Source organism: Lonchura striata, chromosome Z, assembly GCF_046129695.1.
Source record: "Lonchura striata isolate bLonStr1 chromosome Z, bLonStr1.mat, whole genome shotgun sequence".
Lineage (NCBI taxonomy): Eukaryota > Metazoa > Chordata > Aves > Passeriformes > Estrildidae > Lonchura > Lonchura striata.
Window position 1 is genome coordinate 86461951 of NC_134642.1, and position 18962 is coordinate 86480912.

Below are 18962 nucleotides of genomic sequence, written 5' to 3' on the forward strand. Positions count from 1 at the left end.
CCCTAGAAAAGTGAGAGTTTCATAATGAACAACACCTGTGTTTTTGAGCCAGTGCAGTGCAGAAATACTTCTCTATCACATTTATACATGCAATTAATAAAGCCATGATAAAGACACACAAAACTTACATAGTCATGAAAGGCTTTTGCTTCACTTGAGTGTTCATATGTTTCTCGTCTTTCTGGAGCTGCACAATAGAGATCCCAGAACACACTACAAGGGAAGAGGTTAGAGAAGATGGTGAGTGTCACTGTGATGCTCATGTGCATTTTATGCATGCACACACACCACATGGATGTTCCTACACAGAAATGTCACTTTCTCTCCAAAGAATAGGAACACTCACCTCCAAGGAAGAATTTAGATTTGTAAATCATCTGTGAGGAACCAAGTTCTGCCGTCTGATCTCTGAGGCAAGCAGCGCTGTACTCCTTTAACACCACTAAACTACAGACCAAGAATCTGGTCTAATATATATGAACCCAACATGTAATACTGTGCATTTAATGTTATCCCTCCAGCAACTGCTCAAACGATTTCCACAGAGCACAAAAAGGAATGAATTTGTAATAGTATGGAATGGAAAGAAACCGGAGAGAAAACCAGGAATCCTTCCATGGTCAGGCTCCTGGAATCACAGAACGATTTGGATTGGAAGGATATTAGAGCTCACCCACTATCCTAGGTTACTCCAAGCCCCATCCAACCTGGCCTTGGACACTTCCAGGGATGGGGCAGCCACAGCTTCTGTGGACAAATGTCCAGTCCTGTGCTTAAACCAAAGCTCCCTGAAGATCTGGTGCCTGGGCAAGCACAGAAAATTCATGGGCATGTTCTTAGGTCATAAAGAGTAAAAGGGAAAGTAGTATGGCACATAATCCCATTGGTCTTCCCCCACAAACTCATTAAACTATAGTTACATACCAATCAGTTCTACCACAAAGTTTCTGGAATGAAACTGTGTCTATGCTAGAATGACTTAATAACATAATAGATAATAAAATTTGTTGGAGTTTCATAGCAGTTTTTTACTGGTTTAGACTTAATCCTCTATAACTTAATCCAACACCATAGTAGGGATTTATGGACAGTTTGAGCACTCTGATGCAGACAATCAAAATTAAGGATAATGCAGATATTAGAGATAAAAGGGACACGTTCTTGACAGGCTTCCATCCTACAGCAAGAGCTGTGAAAGAATGGTCAAAGAAGTTGTACAAATCACTTGGGTTCATATGGGACCATTTCAAAACCTGTGAATTCTTGTACTACTGACAGCTGGGCATATTCCCTGCACTTCTGCATTTCGTCAAACACAGGCTTGTTGGATATACTAAAATAATGAATAAATACCATGGTTACACAGCAGTGCCTATGAGCACTCTTCTCTCCTGGGGAATTCTACACACACACACTGAGCAAGCTCACATTTACACAGAGTTTCTGTATTTACTGTGTTTTCTTTCCAAATGCAAGTATTTATGATATGTAGAATGACCCCTTAGCTGTAAAATGTGCTGGAAGTTGGTGAAGAAGGAAAGTCAGGCCACCTCCTTTCTTATCAACACACTATGCACTATTTCTTTTTTTCTGTATCCAATATCCAGTATCATTTTCTATTATTTCCTTTTCCATATCTAATTTTCCTGTATCTAATTTTCTGTTATTTTATTCCTTAACAAGAGAATGCTTCTTAATCCTGATCCTCTCATTCTTTTTATAGTGTTCACCTGAATTTTTTGCCTCCAGCAGCTGGAACTGGACATCAACATATTCTAAGAAAACCAGAGAAGAAAACTGGTACTTACCACCACCAGGAATGCAAGAATCCTGGGGGCTCCCCCAGTGTGATATTTTTTTCCCATCTTATCTAAAATAAAATGATAGAAACAGACGTGTACATTCTTGTGATCATTGTGACTAAAAAGCATTACAACATTTAGATAGAAAAAGGATGAGAAAGAGGAGATTTCACAGTTACGAGATGCTTTATGGTCATAAATTTGAATGCCCTGTTTACTTACTTTTCTACATTTATTGATATACCTGATACTTAAAATTAGCTCCTCTTATGCTAGGGATGCATAGTTTAGAATTTTATTCTTTGGTTTTTTAAAAGTTCTGAATATATTGTGTATTATTTTAAGGTCAAAAATGCATGATTAAGAATGTAATTATTAAGTACCCTTAAAACTGAAATCTTTTCCCATTTGCACAGGACGGATGCTGTGGATTCAGCAGGTGGCACTCTTACCCCCGCAGCCAGGGCCAGCAGTGTTTTATAATCCTCAAGGAGTGCCTCAGTCACAGGTAATGTGGCAAAGCAAGGCAGCACCACTGCCACAACCCGGCTCCCACCACGCAGGGTAATTGTACAGCTACTCTGCCTTGCTTTCCTGTGCTGGCAGGCTCTCCTCAACACCTGCACTGCCTGGGCCTTCCTCGCCACCAGGGAAACTGGGTCTGTTTGGTGCTCTTTTCAAAGGAAATGCAGTTTAAGAGCTCTCAGCTCCTGAATTCAAACTTTTGTTGTTTATTAGGGAACCAATCACCAATAACAGCAACAGCATCTGCCTCTGCAAAACTTCCCAAAATGTTGTACCTTAACTACACTCCCACAACCACCTTGTCAATGCCAGTTGGTAGTTTGACCTTAACACCAAAATTGAATCGTTTGGGCTTTAATAAAGCCCACACAAAACTGTCCAGAAAAATGTCTCATGTTAGAACTTGGTGGATCTTTGGTGCACACTTTGCATTGTGTGCACTGCAAGCTCCTCCAGTTACAATGACACATAGCATAATTTCCTGTCCAACTCTCTTTAAATAGTTGCTAAAAGCACAAACCATATTCTTCTCTAGACAGACAAAAAGAGGGTTATTTTGATTAAATGCTTAAACAGCCTTAATATAAAAGGAATTTTAAGTGATAGATCCATATACATATATGTAGAAGTACATTAAAGCATATAGTGATCATACTGTCAGGGGCCTTCCTAAAGCTGACATTTTTCAGAGAGATTTAAGATTCTCAACTAATACTTGATTTCCACATCCAATTCTTAGGAAATTTAAACTCATAAAAGTTTTGTCAGTAGCAGAATATGCCTAAAAATGTTGTTGGTACTTACATGAAAATCCATGTAGAAAATCTCAAAAATTAAGAAAGCTAATACAATTTTGATATATTTTATTAATACAACATTTTAAAATAATTATGCTATTTTAAATTGTCTGTAACAGGTAACATTGTGCCACTATTGCTGGTAAACTGGTAAAGCTGACAGAATGAAAACCCAACATCCCTCACACAGTAGTTAATACACAAAAAAACATATTTCACTAAGTTCCTGAAGTGCTTAAGTGCTTAAAGTTCCTTAAGTGCTGGCAGGAAAAAGTGATGAACATTTGAAAGTGAAAGCCACTACAAAGGTATTACACACTCTTCAAATACACTTCTCTGAGGCACAGCTGCTCCTCATGCACCCTGGGAATGTCTTGGAAAGACTTGTATTAATAATCAGGAACACACAGTACTTCTGAGAAGGTTCAAAATAACATAATGAAGAGATGCATTGTACAACCAGAACGAAAAAGTGGTTTCTGAAGCAGAAATATCATTTGCGTAGCAGTAAAAATTACATCTGTGAAGAACACCCACATTATGTTTAAGCAGTGATTGTTTTCTTCAAAGCAGGGCCTGGTGAGGAAATTACCCAGTTCAGGTCTTTTGTGGATCCTGGGACATATGTCATCTTGAGAAACTGATTGGGAGAAGGAGACTGAAGGGAACGTGGAAGTTAGGGACTTTTTTCAAGGCTTTTTATTTTGTTTTTTTTTCAAATATCCATACTTGTGTCTACTATAGCAGATGCGGTCTGTCTGACCAACGAGACTTATCAAGAATTATTATTTATGGAAAAAAAAATCTTCATTGTCAAGCGTACTGGTTAAGCTCATAGTCAGGGAATGATTAACTGGGAAATGCCCACCAACCTGGTCCAGCCAGGCTAATGGAATTATCCAAGGCTGGAATATGACTTCCAGGATAGAATATGCATGGGATAAAGATCAGCTCTTCAAGGGAAGCATACAAAAGTCAAACTAGACACAAGGCATGACAAAAACATGGGGATGGTCAGGACAACCATCCCTAAGTTAATAGAGTATTACAGTGGATTTGTGGATATCCAGCTTCTGTTTTCCCTTAATTTGGCTCCATTCCTCTGAGTCACAGTCCCTGGCATATCTGTGAGAGGGCTCTTAACCTTTAGACACTACTCTTAGCTGCCCTACAGCTCAGACAATCTATGTGTGCTCTTCTTTTAAGCCCCAACACTCAGCTTCAGAGCTACTCTCAACAGTTTAACTTTAAAATGAAACTCACCCAAACTGAGAGAGCACCCAGCACAGCAGTCACAGAACCATTCACAAGAACTGTCAGCACATTTACTCTCCTGCACTGCTAATTAGTGAAGGAAATGGACTCACAGCTAGTACCTCATACCCACACTACGCGCTACTGATTGTCCCTGAGCTGCCTTTACCATCACTTGATGAGTACAAGTCATAATTTTGAAGATTTGATATATCCTTAGGTTTCACTGTTCAGACCTGAGATCTTCTCTGTAACTCAAGATGGAATTAGTTTTAAAAGCTGAGTTTCAAGACACTGTATTTAATGTTTTCAGGAAATCCAGATGTCATACCAGCTATGCTTCTCCAACTGTTCATTTTGCAAATACATCATAAAAACAAAGTGCACAAAATTTACCTTGTGCAATGCATTATTTACAAATGACAGCTGTTTTGGAAAAGCCAAGATGATACTCTACATTATTTTCTCTCATTTTTCCAGTGTTTTACCACAGAGATAAAACAATTGTCAAAAACATGCTTTATTATAAATGTAAACTGATCATACTACAATTCTACCCTTTTCCTTATCTGTGCTTTGTCAGTTTTGTGTAAACATTGCAAACAATTCTCTGGATTTTCATTTGCCCCTCTTCCATCTCCAAAATGTCATCACCAGCATAATAATTTTATTAGCTTCTGGAGGAGGATCAGTTAAAGCAGCAATTTTCCTGGGACAATATCTTGCCTATTTTTTCCAAATTTCTGCTTACTACTCCTATTATTATTACTACTCCTACTACTACTACTACACTATTGTTGTTATTATTAGTTACTGTTATTGTTGTTATTATTACCTTATATGTTCTTGTCAAAGATTAAAAACACTAATAAACCCAGAAGACTTCAATGTGTTCAGCATACATTTGTATCCTAGGGCAAAAATAAAATGCTGAGGAGACATAATTTACTTCAACCTTCACCAGATGCATACAAAGTCTTTGAAAAGACTCTTTTAAAAAACCCCAAAACTACTGTGTAAAAGTAAAAATTCCATTAGAAGTAGAAAGTGTTTAAAAAAGCAGGACCTAAGTGGTTGTGGATATCATTGATTCAACAGATGAAAAGAAGTGAAGTGGTTAAAAGCATGGTGAGAGCACAGAGAGATCAGCAGTGCTCCAGAGAAGTAGAACTGATAGTGTATGACAGTGGGATGTAAAATACATTTAGAAGGACCCATCATTCACAATTGGAGATATCAATAGTAAGTTAAAAGGTCATCAAAACTGAGTACCATTGAAGTGTTCTCCAGCATGCCCACTTATTAGAGAAAATAGATTAATCTTTCCCAGTGTAGAATGGGGATTACAAACCACAGCAAAAATAGTTGCACAAAATCATGTAAAATGACAAGGCAAACTGGGCTCTGGAGGATGAGGAACAGCAGACTGAGGCAAACTGATACCCAAGGTTCTCACTGCTTTTATTCTAGACTAAATCACATTTATTTCACTTGCAGACCCTCAGAAGTCATGTTAAAAAACTCACCTCTGATAAAAATGTCTGGGCTGATTTCTGTGCTCCTACATGGAGCAGATATTCATATACGTACAGTGCTAATCTGAAAAATAAACAGAAAGGACAATATTTAGTATTATGCATTTGTTTGCTCCTCTTCTTCAAAAATAAAGGATTATCACAAGTTTGAGGTATGCTCCACTGACTTCCACAAACCACAATGTACTCAACATGCCAAATCTATTACCTCTACCAGAAATTTTCAACTAGACATGCAGGTCAATCTGACCAGAGGTGTTTAAATAGTTGCTAATTAAAACATTATTAAGCCCCCAAATTACTTAATGTCAACATTTTTAATATTTGGACAAGTGCCCAGTGAGCTAACAAGTGACCCAGTGCTGCTCTGAGTGAGCATGCTTACTGTAAATACAATATATTCACGCAGCATCACTGATTGCTTTTCCAGATCAACCTTTTTAGCATGTGGAATGTGTCAAGCTGTTAGCACACTTGAAAAATAGCCCTGTGGTTTTTCCAAAGAACATGGAAACTTCGGGCTGAGTCAGAAGAAGTGATGGCAGCCTCGACGCCCGGCATGGCTGAACAACCACAGCTCTGCCGCAAAGGGAAAACAGATCCTGAAATTCATCCAGACCTGGGCTCTGGTGGCAGCAGAGCTACAAACAACTGCCACAGCTCCAGCTGACTCCCCAGAGCCTCCCGTCTGTCTGCCTGCAAGTCTCCAGGCTTTCGAGGAGGTGGAGGTGGAGGTGGAGGTGGAGGTGGAGGTGGAGGTGGAGGTGGAGGTGGAGGTGGAGGTGGAGGTGGAGGAGGAGGAGGAGGAGGAGGAGGAGGAGGAGGAGAAGGAGAAGGAGAAGGAGAAGGAGAAGGAGAAGGAGAAGGAGAAGGAGAAGGAGAAGGAGAAGGAGAAGGAGAAGGAGAAGGAGAAGGAGAAGGAGAAGGAGAAGGAGAAGGAGAAGGAGAAGGAGAAGGAGAAGGAGAAGGAGAAGGAGAAGGAGAAGGAGAAGGAGAAGGAGAAGGAGAAGGAGAAGGAGAAGGAGAAGGAGAAGGAGAAGGAGAAGGAGAAGGAGAAGGAGAAGGAGAAGGAGAAGGAGAAGGAGAAGGAGAAGGAGAAGAAGGAGAAGGAGGAGAAGAAGGAGAAGGAGAAGGAGAAGGATCTTTTATGTTTGCTACCTGCAATGTTTCTGAGATGTAAAATGTATTTGAATGCACCCAGTGATACATAGCTATTTGTATTTGAAATATTCTCCCTGTTAATTTTCAAAAACCTGTAGATAGCTACACAAAGAAGAGAGGGAGAGGATCTATCTTCCTGTTCAAAACCCTATTCCATGTTCTGTGTGATCGCTGCCATCATGGCTTTGATGGAGCAGTAATTATTGCAGTGACCTATCAACTGTGAAATTTTAAAATCTCAGAGAGACCTTCCCCAAAAATGTTTCTACAAACAACTTTCATTAGCTGTTTGTACTTTGTATATGTAATACATTCACATATTACCTTACTCTCTGTCAGACTTCAAAAGCAAGGATGTACTTTTTTTCTCAAATTAAATATATATAATTGAAACATGTGGCTAGTTTTAGTTTGAACTCTCTAAGTACTGTGGGGGAAGAGGATCTATTAAGAGTTGACTTAATTCTTCCCAGGTCAACTACCATGCAAATTTTAAGCAATAAATGTTGCAGACTAAATCTAAGACAGATGTAAGAGACAGAGAAGAAATGCTTTTCTGCCACAGCCAATACATCCTGAATACCCAATAATGCTTTAAAGCACCTCATTTGTCTTACGAGAGTCCCTTTCTTGTTCTTCTCCAAACATGAAGCCTGCAGTCCAGATAAAAGGGTTTGTGTGATCACATCCTTCCTGCCCCATGAAGGAAGGCGGAGCAGCACAAACCCTGGTTTGCTACGGGGGTTACAGCACCCCATGGCTCTGCCATCGACTGCAAGCTTTGGCAGACAAGCACCTTGATGCCCACACTGACAGCACAAGACTTTAATGCCCACAGGGCTTTGTGCCCCCTCTCAGGACTCTGGGTGCCTGCACAGTGCTCCAGCACAGCCCAACATCCCTGCCTGTCCCCACTGTCTCTGCTCCAAAAACACAGGATATTTCAACACTGCAACAACAAGACAACCCTAAAACTTTTGACCTAACACACAGAATGTGCTAATTAAGCACGATGCCAACTGCTAACATGCTGTTACCTCTTGGGCTAAACAAACCAGCAGCGCAGTGAAATGGTGTTTAATGAGAGAGTGGAGGGTAAATGTGGCAGATTTCAGTAGAAGGCTTTAGGCTTCCAGGCTGATCCAGCTGTGGTAAACCCCAGCCTGCCAAGGGTTGTGCCAGGAGAGCTGGGACTACCTTGCACCAACAGATGTGGGACAGGAGCACAGCACAGATTAATCCCATAGGGTCTCACTAGGTGTGTACGGCTGCCCCAGCCCTTGTTATTGCGCTCCAGGCAGTCTTTACAGAATGTAACAACGTTATGGGTTCATTCGGAAATAAATGCATACCCTGCAGACATCAAAAGACAGACACTGAGGTTTCACTGTGTCACAGGGAAGGGTCAATGGGAAACTGATGCTCTGGGGAAAGACAGCAGAGACATCCAAAAAGGTGCAAGGCTGGGTAACGAGCAATACCAAATACATAAACTGTAATGACAGGCGAGGAACAGAATACAACAAAAGCCAGGCTACAGTTCATGAACAAATTAATTAACTATTTCCCATCCTGTCATAAGACTAAGAAAGTAGTAGTGAGGTGGTCTTCAACACCAAAAGACTTGGGTTTGAAGTGACATTTTAAAAAGACAGTTTTTACTCATTAAACTGGTGTGAGAAACCGTGCAGAAGCAGCAAGCAGACATATGTTGAATTTTCACATTTGCATACTTGTTGACATCCCATGAGTAATGTGAGGAAAAAATATTTCCAATCAATTTATGACAATGCTGCAGTAATTTCTGTTAAAGATATGACACAGGCCAGAGCTCCCCCCTCCCTGCCAAGACAATTAGAGCACACATTCATCTGTACCCTGATGATACATTCGCTCCATTAACAAACAAAAAAGGTTACTGTCTGACTCATGTTGCTAACCTGGTGCACTTTGCCTGAAGTTCCTGCTCTAATTGGACAAGGCATTCCTACATCCCACAAGCAGCTACTGAATTCCACAGAAAAGAACCATTTAAGTGGTTCAAGTCAAGCATTTATCAGAATACTACCAGGAAATAAACAGTAATTCCTCTAACTGTGCTGTGGAAATTACATTCCTACATTTTAAAGATGGGGAGATGCAATTAGCTTAATGAGAACTTACAACTCAAGCCTTGCAGCACTACTTCCATTGATGGAAACATGGTGAACTCACCCAATTCCAAACCAAAAGACTAAGACTGCACATCACACAAGTGTTCCCACCACTTCCTCTGTCACCAAGAGCCATTATACTGCTAACATCTGATGATGGATGTAAAAAAAATAAAGTATCTATAATGGGAACGTTCCAGATCTGAGCATCACCAAGATATATTTACAGCATTTTTAGATTGTTAAGATGTAATTTTCTGAAAACTCTTCCTGTATGGAGAGCTTAGCATATGGCACACCATCAATTTAACTTTTGGTGGGTTCAAAACAGTAATTAAAGAACTAGAAAATCAATATCCATACATAATTGTAAGTCTGAGTGAAGCAGCTGAGCAAGAATGAAAAGCAACTTCATAGAAGTGATCTTAAATGTTTCAGAAGACCTCATGTATTCCAAAATTACTACTCTGTACAGAGAAATAGCTTTTCTGTTGTTTTCAAGAATGTTTAAAGACTTCAGTTCAAATCCATATTTCATTTCAAATCCTAGAAATCTTACTCATCTCACATTCAAAGTACAAATCCCATCCCTAAAACTAGAGCAAGTGGCACTGAATCTTAACACATGTTTTAAGCAGGGTTTTTCTGAACAAATTTTCTTGAATCCATAAATTCAGTACTTTAAAACCTCCAAAGCTCCTGGAGGTGAGCTGATTTTACCAAGTTTTAACAAACACTGATAAACAATCCTTCTAAGGAAGTTTATTTAATATGCCAAACCACACTTTCTGGCCTACTTGGTCATAATGACCGTCCTTTTTCGCCCCTTCTCTCCCCCTGTTTTTAGAATATTTATATGGTAATGTAATTTGTTCCTAAGTATTTATTTCTAATGTATTTTTGATATAGATGGGTGTGTATATATATATATATAAAATCTTTTTCTACTTGTCTCACCTGACATTTGCATGATTCAGTCTGCTGTCTACCTGAGAGAGGACTGTTCAAGAGACCAGCTAAGCCACAGTTTTGGATCAAATCCAAGCACTACCTGAGAAGTCCATTAAAACTTTTCCCTGTGCTTAGGGCTCCATGATGGAAATCCCCCAGCACAAGCAGCAACCCCAGGGTCACCTGCACATCCCAGACACCACTGAGATTTTGGGCTGTTAGCAGGCTGCCCTTGCCAAGAGGCTCCGTTTAGGCCACTCCACTGCTGCCTCTCACAGCTCAAGACTGGTCTGTGTCACTGTGAGTGTCCTGTGTCCCATCAGCAGTCTCAGTGGTGCTCTTAGGAACACCCAGGTGCTGAAGGGAACACAAGCACTCATCGAGGAAACAGTCCTGGGGGATCTCCTTGATGTTTTCCGGGCACTGGAGTGTCCTGAGAGCTCCTGCACCACCCTGCAAACACAGCCAGAGTCAAATGTGTTCAACATGATTCACACACAGCTATTTCTCCCTCCCAGTGCACACAGCAGAGAATGCTTTCTTTGCACACCCAGAGCTGTGAGGAATGGGGGCCTTACATGAGCCTGAGTACTTTGCAAATAAGCTGATCCTTTCTCCTTGCTCACCCCATTTTCACAGACAGGGAAAGCCTTCACCCAGCACAGCTCTCTGCCAGCAGGCAGACCCACCTCTGGTCTCTTTTCCACTTGATTCCTTGCAAGATGTCCCAAAAATTCACTTCCTGAAGTGAGGCCACCCTGCCCTTGGTGACTGCTCTGATAGCACAATAAACAACAGCAGGGTTTTTCAGTTCACCCACATTCTTGCAGCTCACCTTTTTTTGTGTGTGTATGTGTCGTAACTTCACACGCTTTTGCTACTTGAACTCCTGCAGACTTCAAGCACTAGCACAGCCATTTCCAACTACGTGTTAAGCTGAGCACCAGTGTGTAACTAAACACTGAATAGGTATTTGCTATGCACTGATCTTTTGGGAAAGATCAGAGATGTCTGACGTGGTAGTGTCTGCAGTCTCCTCCACAAGCACTTAATTGCATGGTTTTGCGTATTTTCATCAGCTAAGGATGCCTCAGTTTGTGCTGTCACACTGCTTTCATCTGACTCTGGTTGAATTTCATTTTTGTTTTTTGTCTCAGGTCTCAGCTCATAGAAATTACTATAGATCCAAACTAGTAGAGAATCAAAACACTCTTCTGAAGGCTCCAGCTTGAATGGGTCAATTTCCATCCATTCCCAAATACTTCATCAAAAGGTAAGTTTTCTTGATGACCTCAAGAATTTCAAATAAAAGAACTGTCGTTTTTACACCTATGTTTGGCACATACATTCCTCAAGACTTCCAGCAGTTTCACAGGCTTCGAAGTCCACAGTTAGTGAAAAAAAGTAATACATTTTATGCAAATATATGGATTTTTAAAGGTAGTCTCTAAGTAGCTTCTTGGGCTTAACCCATATTAACTACACAACTTACCATAATTATAAAATATTCCAAATGGCAGCTAAAACATAGCTACCTGACAAAATACATTTTAAAGTATTTTAAAGTATTAAACTGAGACTTTAATAAAAATACTTGCGGTTCCACCTCTTCCTGATAGTAAAAGTGGTAACCTTGGTCTTCCCTGATGCTTTCAATGGGATAGTAATGAGTTTTTACATGGTATTTTATCCCCAGTATAAAATTTCCTGTATTTAATGAGTTTAATGCCATGCCCTGGGAGTAAGCAAAGGCAGCAGCACAGAGCTGGCACAGAGAGAATCACAATCAGTGAGCAAAGCAGAGACACAGACCTGTCCAAAATGCAAACTTTAAAGCTTTAAAAATCACAGAATTACTGATTGGTATATGACATATTAAAATATTACAAGTGTTCCTGAAGGAGCTGCTTACTCTGAGTAGGAAAAAATTGTCTACAGCATCCCCTGGAGAAGGCCGAGGAGGAGGAGGGAGCAGGAATGCACCAAGCAGCTCCCCAAGGACGAGCTGGACCAGCACTGCCTGGACATGCAGTGCCCACCAGCCTCACTGAGCAAGCAGCACTTAATTTGATTTTCATTCATACAAAGAAATCAGTGTTTCTGGGCATCTGGCTCCTATAAGGACCCATGGTTTTGCTAGTCGCCTTCCCAGCTCTTCTCAGAGAACGTACATTTAATATACTGTCCAAAGAATCCCAGGATATTTGGGGTTGGACTGCTGGTCTCCCTTTTAAGTGTCACCAGTAATATTGGGCAAAAGAGTTTATTCCTCTTTTAGAGCAGGTCCTGCTAAAACCCAGCTGCAGATGTTAAACACAGACTGTGCCATTCCCCCTACTCACTGCATGCTCCAGTTATGTGTTCAGACTCTGTAAAATGCAAACTCTACACTGAGAGCTTGGTGGGACGACCTGAAGAGACAGTTACGAGTCACCTCATGAATTTTATGGGAATCATATGGGATGGTGACACACAAGATGAAATCCCTGAGTATCTACCTAAAAAGTAATGGTCTAAAGTAATTTGTATGACTTATTAGGAAGCAGTAAAATTTTCTTCTGGAGAGAGTAAGTTCTGAAATGGTAAGAGTGAAGCTATCAAACCTCAGAAGACAAAGAAATACAGGGAACTGGTGGAGAGAGTTTCTGCAGAAAAACACATAACCTGGAGGAAAGAAGTGCAAGACAAGCATCAGGTGCCTCAGGCTAAATTTAAAAAACTGATGGTAAATATCAATGGAAGACAAATAGAAAATAGTAAGAGGTTACTCTGGCTGCATCCAAAAATTCATCAGTGATCCAAAAAAAAGACTGTAATAACAATGAAGGAAGTAAAGTCATGTAACAATATTAACACCATTCAAGTATTTGGATCAGCAGATGATAGCTGAGCCTCTGCCTGAGCCATTAAGTTTCCCCCTCCAAAACAAGGAGCTGTGATGCTGTTCCTGTGATGCTGTGATGCTGGAACAAACCACTACCATAGGAGATTGCCACTCCTGCTGGGTGGCAAGTTCTGCCCTGGGGGCTGAGGTGGAGGAACACAAGGCATTTCCCTAAAAAACAAAAGCAAAACAGCAGCCACCCCAGACAGCAGAAGGTGTCTGTGTGTGAGTGCAAGCACCCCGTGGAGGTTCTCAGCACGCCTGAACTGGAGGTGCAACACTTAAAATGCAGATTTTTTTCCTAAAATCACTGCAGGCTGCACACAGCCTGCTCTGGACAGACCCACACCTGCCTGCTGAACCTCCACCCCACACATCTGGCTCTCACCTGCTCAGCCCCCTCACATCTGGCTGGGCTCTCACCTGCAGAGCCCCCTCACATCTGGCTGGGCTCTCACCTGCTCACCCCCACACATCTGGCTGGGCTCTCACCTGCTCAGCCCCCACACATCTGGTTGGGCTCTCACCTGCAGAGCTCCCACACATCTGGCTGTGCTCTCACCTGCAGAGCCCCCACACATCTGGCTGGGCTCTCACCTGCTCAGCCCCCACACATCCAGCCACCCTGCTCCAAGATTTAGACCCTTGCCTGCTCCTCATGCCCATCCCTGGCTGACAGAGGGAGCTGGAGGGAGTCTCTTGCTGCTCCCCCATACTGGACCATGGCCCACAAGGATCAGCCAAGACCCCCAATTACTCAATATTTCCACTCAGCAACATCCCAGATAAACTGGAGCTACACACATGATGACTTTGCTGAGCGTCCTGTCCTCTCAGACTGGCCAGGGGATGGTCTAATACCAAAATATGTGTATTTTACAACTTTACAGATAATTTGCTGGGACTCTGAACTGGAAGTTACCAGAAACACCTTCCTTTTGAAATGCAGGTCATAAAAAAGCCATAGTGGTTTTCTATATCCTCCCACAATCTTTTAATAGTAAGAATACTTTCAAAAAAAGAATCTCAGCAACAGGAGTAAGATATTTGAAAATTAGGCTCACAAAGAGTTTATCCACACATTAGAAACCACCAAACCTTTAAAAACCTCAGCAATAATAAAACCTTGCAGTACTGAATTTCTACTACCAAATGTTGGACTATCAGTCTATAAAATTTGAATGCTAGCTCTCCAGATTGCTACCACTGCCTAGTGTTTGAAAGGAAGAAACCAGATACAAAGGAAAAGGGATGGGAAGTATTTGATTCTGCACTGACAGCTGATGTTTGGTAGAAGAACTGACACAGAGTTCTATTTCTTCGTACATGAAACAGGGAAAACAAGTAAGGCATTTGTCACACAATCTCTGGCTGTGCATTAATTGCTAAATCAAAATTTAAAGGGCATAAGCATGCGAAAGTCTCCAGTTCTACCATGTGCAGGATGCAACTCAGACCAGTAGTTCTGCTCTTAACAGTTAAAAATGCACTTCTGAACACAACATACCCAGTTTAAAAAAGGGTTGCTTTACATTTGGTTTACAGCAGAAAATAGAAAATTCAAGTATGTATTACTAAAATTCTCTAATCCACACTGGATTCAGTTATTAAGTTAACTTCATGGATACCTTCACAGGCAGGGCAGGAAATACAGGATATAAGTCAATGTCATGTTGTCAAGATGCAATTTCTGCAGGGCATGGACAGGTTTTAGGATGCCAGGAGTTGGCACTGGAAAGTATAAATAAGCATACAAATAACAAATAAACACATAAAGTTGAAAAAGGGGAGGGGGGGTGGGGAATAAAAATGAGAGGGAGAAATAAAATGGGAAAAAAATTAAGGAAAAAGAAAACCCAGATAAGCTTTTCACAGCCAGACAATTTAAGGTTCTAGAAGTTTATGCTACAGTGAGTTGATGTACCCCAACACTGCAGCCCAATTCATGTACTGAGCCAATACCTGACCTCAGCCACTGCACAACAATTCCAAGCACCAAGAATCCTGGGGATCACCATCCCTGGCACTCCAGGCACAGCAAAGAAGTACTTAAACCTCTCAGCTTGTGATCAAAAGGAAAAAAAGATAGTCAAGGTGTCTTAACTGAGTCAAAGGTTTACAGATTAAAAATACTGGTGAGCTCTATGCAAGAACTTCATACAGTTTTGCTAAGGAGAGGTTCAGAAAATATTTTCCAGTATATTATAAGTGATGAACCATTTCATGTAAAAAATCCTCTGTAGCAATAGTGCAAAAATAATATACCTTCAAAATTAACTCAAAAATGTTTTATTAAATATAAACACCAGTTTGCTTTTTGTTCATGTTCAAACTCGTGCCTGAGCACAATTTTTCATTTATTCTCAGTGACATTTTAAGACTTCTGATCAAACTGCTTGAGGACACAGAAAAGTTCATTAAAAAAAAAAAAAAGTACACAGCTTTCATGTGTTTTTCACTTCTGAGTTAAATATGAACAGAATATTACTATTCATCAAATATTTGTATTTAGGATGCTGTTTACACGCCACCTGAAATTGACTTGAGATATTTATGTGGTATTAAAGAGATTCTGATCCTAAGCCACAAAAGGGCACACACAGAATACCAGATTTGGGTTGGAAGAAACTTTAAAACTCATCCTTGTCCCCATCCTGCATAGGCAGGGACACTTTCCACTGTCCCATGTTGCTCCAAGCCCTGTCCAAGCTGGCCTTGGACACTTCCAGGCACATTACAATAATTACACTGCTATTCCATGCTTCATTTATTGCCTTTATCCTCCTTCCTTCATTTCACCTGTTTCTTAGCAGTAAAAGAGAAGCTGATCTTGAATTACTCAGGAAACTCTCAAAAGCAGATTTCAGTGCAAGAAGTCGGCACATGGGAATTACAAACAGCAGAGAATAGGTATTTGCTTTACTGATCCTTATCTTCCACAAGACTCTTACCTGCAGAAGGAAGGGGAAAGAAAATTTCTGCTTTTTCTGCAGCCTGCCAGCATTACCTCTGCTGCGTTGTGATGAAGTATTGGTACTGCCAGGGGTGGGAAAGGGGAGGGAGATGTTCCAAGACTCCACCAAAGATTTTGCACAAGCCACTTCCAGCACTAAGTGATGAACAAAAGCCTGTTAAGATCCTTTTACTCTTTCTACTAACTATGTATTTTTATTAGCATACACAAATAAATCAATTTATGCCTCCCCATTTCACCTTTTATACACAGAAAGGCAGAGGATAGACTTTTTCAGGCACGACCACTTCAGTTTTACAATGCATGATGTTCAAATCTCAGTGAAACTATGTTTATGCCACATAAAGCTTTCATGAAGAAAAATTATGAACCAAACTGTAATATGCACATTTTCAAAAATAAGTATTGATGCAGGATTGTGAATAACTGCAAAACTCTTGAGTGAAGAAAAAGGCATTAAACTTGCAATGAATAGCATTAAAGTGAAAAGGAAATCAACACTTGTGATTTACTAAGGAACTCTCCTGTTTCTGCATCAACTGTTCACTTGAAATTGAACAGAGTAAAAAACCCGCAAAAATTTCAGTTCTCAGCTAAGTGGTGAATATCCTTCAGTCCTGTCTCACATCTAGTGGAGACAGATTGAAACAGAGAAAACCAGACTATACCTGAAATGAACAAAACCAATCAGCTACTGTCAAAGATAACAGGACATGGAAAGGCATACTACAAAGACTCATGACTAAAAAAAAGCTTCACAATTTATCTGTCGTATTAATTCAGTATTATGTATAATGTATCTGTAAAAGTTTCTCTCCTCAAAATAAAACTAGAAACAGATCTCACAAGAAAATGCACATCTATACATCAATCTGCATTAAATGCAACATTTTTATTTGCATCAGCACATGGCTGCATTAAAACCAAAAATAAGGAAAATGTAACTGCCTGTTAAAACAAATTATTTTTAATTAGGAATACCATTTCTTACTCTGAACATGACTCAAACTGAGACTTGAATCTAAATCTTGTACTCATGTTGAAATACCCTGATTTGTCTTCCGAATTACTGATGCTTGACTTGGTTCTATGTCTATTTAGAAAATATACATTAGTTCTTTTAAATATCCTTTTATTAGTATATTACAAGAAGACAGGTTTTCAGCACAGCACCAGGCATTCACAGCTCTGGATTTCAATTTCACCTCAAAAAGCCATTGCTTCCTCAGCAGGGTTTTACTAGAAGACTGGAGTCAAGTCCTGGAATTATATGTAGTACTAACTATAAAGTATTTATAAATCTGCATTGAGTAAATCAAATGTTTAATATATATTTTAACAAAGGGTCATTTGTTATGGATTTTAGGGCGGCAGTTAGACAAAACACTGTCTTTAACACCTTCTACTGTGTGCTTATTGCCATACATAATACACACCCTTCATGCCTGTAACCTGTTTAATAACAGACATTAATTATTTATTAGCCCTCTATAAACAATTTATAAATGTACTGTTACTATAAAGCATGACTGGACTGGCCTTTACTCCCACAATGAAGGCGTCTGCAGAATTTTAACTGCTGCATTAAGAAGCAAACCCCACTTATAAAGAACTTAACAGCAATACACAATTTGGGATATAAAAATGTAGCCAAACAGAACAGCTCATCATTTATCTAAGAATTCAGTATTATGCAGGGAATTTCCCAGGAATTTATGTGAAATGGTTATGATAGCACTGCTAATAAACTGAAGTAATGTTTAGGTGCAACAGAAGAAGTTTTTTCATGCCTTTGTCATGAATCTGTTGGAGAAGTTAAATTTTTCACCTTGGGTAGGCTGGAGTGTCCTACAAATACCATTTTTAGCACGATCACTCCAGGCACAGCTGCCTAGGGTGCCTTGCTTGCCCAGGAGAGAGTGAAAATTTTAGGGAAACTGTATATTTTGCCACTCTAACTTTCAACAGCTTTGGAAATAAAGTAGTACGTTAACTGAGGGTCAGTCCTCTCTTTCAGACCAGCTGACGTTCTTTATATTTTTAGTGTTAAAGTCAGTTAATAGTTTTAGCATGTACAAGGAATTTTGTGTCTCCTTCTGGCACTGCACTGGTTTGATTTTTTTCTGTAAATGTTAATTCTTCTTGCGCAAGAACTGCATTAAATTTAAAGCAAATCCTTACACCATAGCAAAAGACAAGGAAAGTTCCTTAATGGCAAGACACAGGGAACAACACTTCCCTCTAAGTTTTCAAGTCTGCTGTTTGCACCTCTCCTCTCCAGGATTTTTCTCCAGCTCAGTGAGTAATCAACCACAGCTTTGTAACACTGTTAAAACTTGTGGCATTTTTCTGATTAAACTCAGAATTTTCCTTACTGAATTTTCCTTATGGGACATGTCTTTTCTGAGCAGCCCAAGATCTGAGCAAACTGGTGGAATATCAACCCCAAAAATATCAGTGGTGCTACATGTGTTGCCTGTGTTGCTCATCTCTGAGAGCATGTTCAGGAGAACCAACTGCAAGTAAGACCACATGCAAAAAAATTCCTAATCAGGAATAAAACAGCACAGACTGTTTAACTCCTTGCTCACAGTGGTCTGGATTCCTTCAGGAAAGAAATACTGCACCAGGGAAACATAAAATACAAATAACACAAAGGTTCACAGTGCAAGATTAACTCATGCAGTTCAAAACTACTCAACTATTTAAAGTCAATGCGAAATATAAATCATGGTCAAGGCTGCTCTTTGTGCATGTGGAAAGTGCCTGTCCTTAACAATAAAATGTCCTCTTCAGACCTAAATTATGCCTTTTATGTATCATCTAATTTAACATGGATGCACAAACATAAAAATAAACCAAACAACTTCATGCCCATATGAAGCCCACGGGATAGATGACAAAGGAATAACTGTATAATTTGGAT

At 40.1% G+C, this 18962-nt stretch overlaps 1 protein-coding gene across 4 annotated transcripts in view; it reads right to left on the reverse strand.

Annotated features, from left to right (window-relative positions):
- SSBP2 (single stranded DNA binding protein 2) overlaps positions 1 to 18962 on the reverse strand; it is a 128816-nt gene that overhangs the window by 89992 nt on the left and 19862 nt on the right. For all 4 annotated transcript variants that reach the window (XM_021551804.3, XM_021551803.3, XM_021551806.3 and 1 more), the window contains exons 2-4: positions 5905 to 5977; positions 1809 to 1870; positions 129 to 213 (exon numbers count right to left, since the gene is read on the reverse strand). In XM_021551804.3, coding sequence (XP_021407479.1) covers positions 129 to 213; positions 1809 to 1870; positions 5905 to 5977 — 220 coding nt within the window. The remainder of the gene's footprint in view (positions 1 to 128; positions 214 to 1808; positions 1871 to 5904; positions 5978 to 18962) is intronic.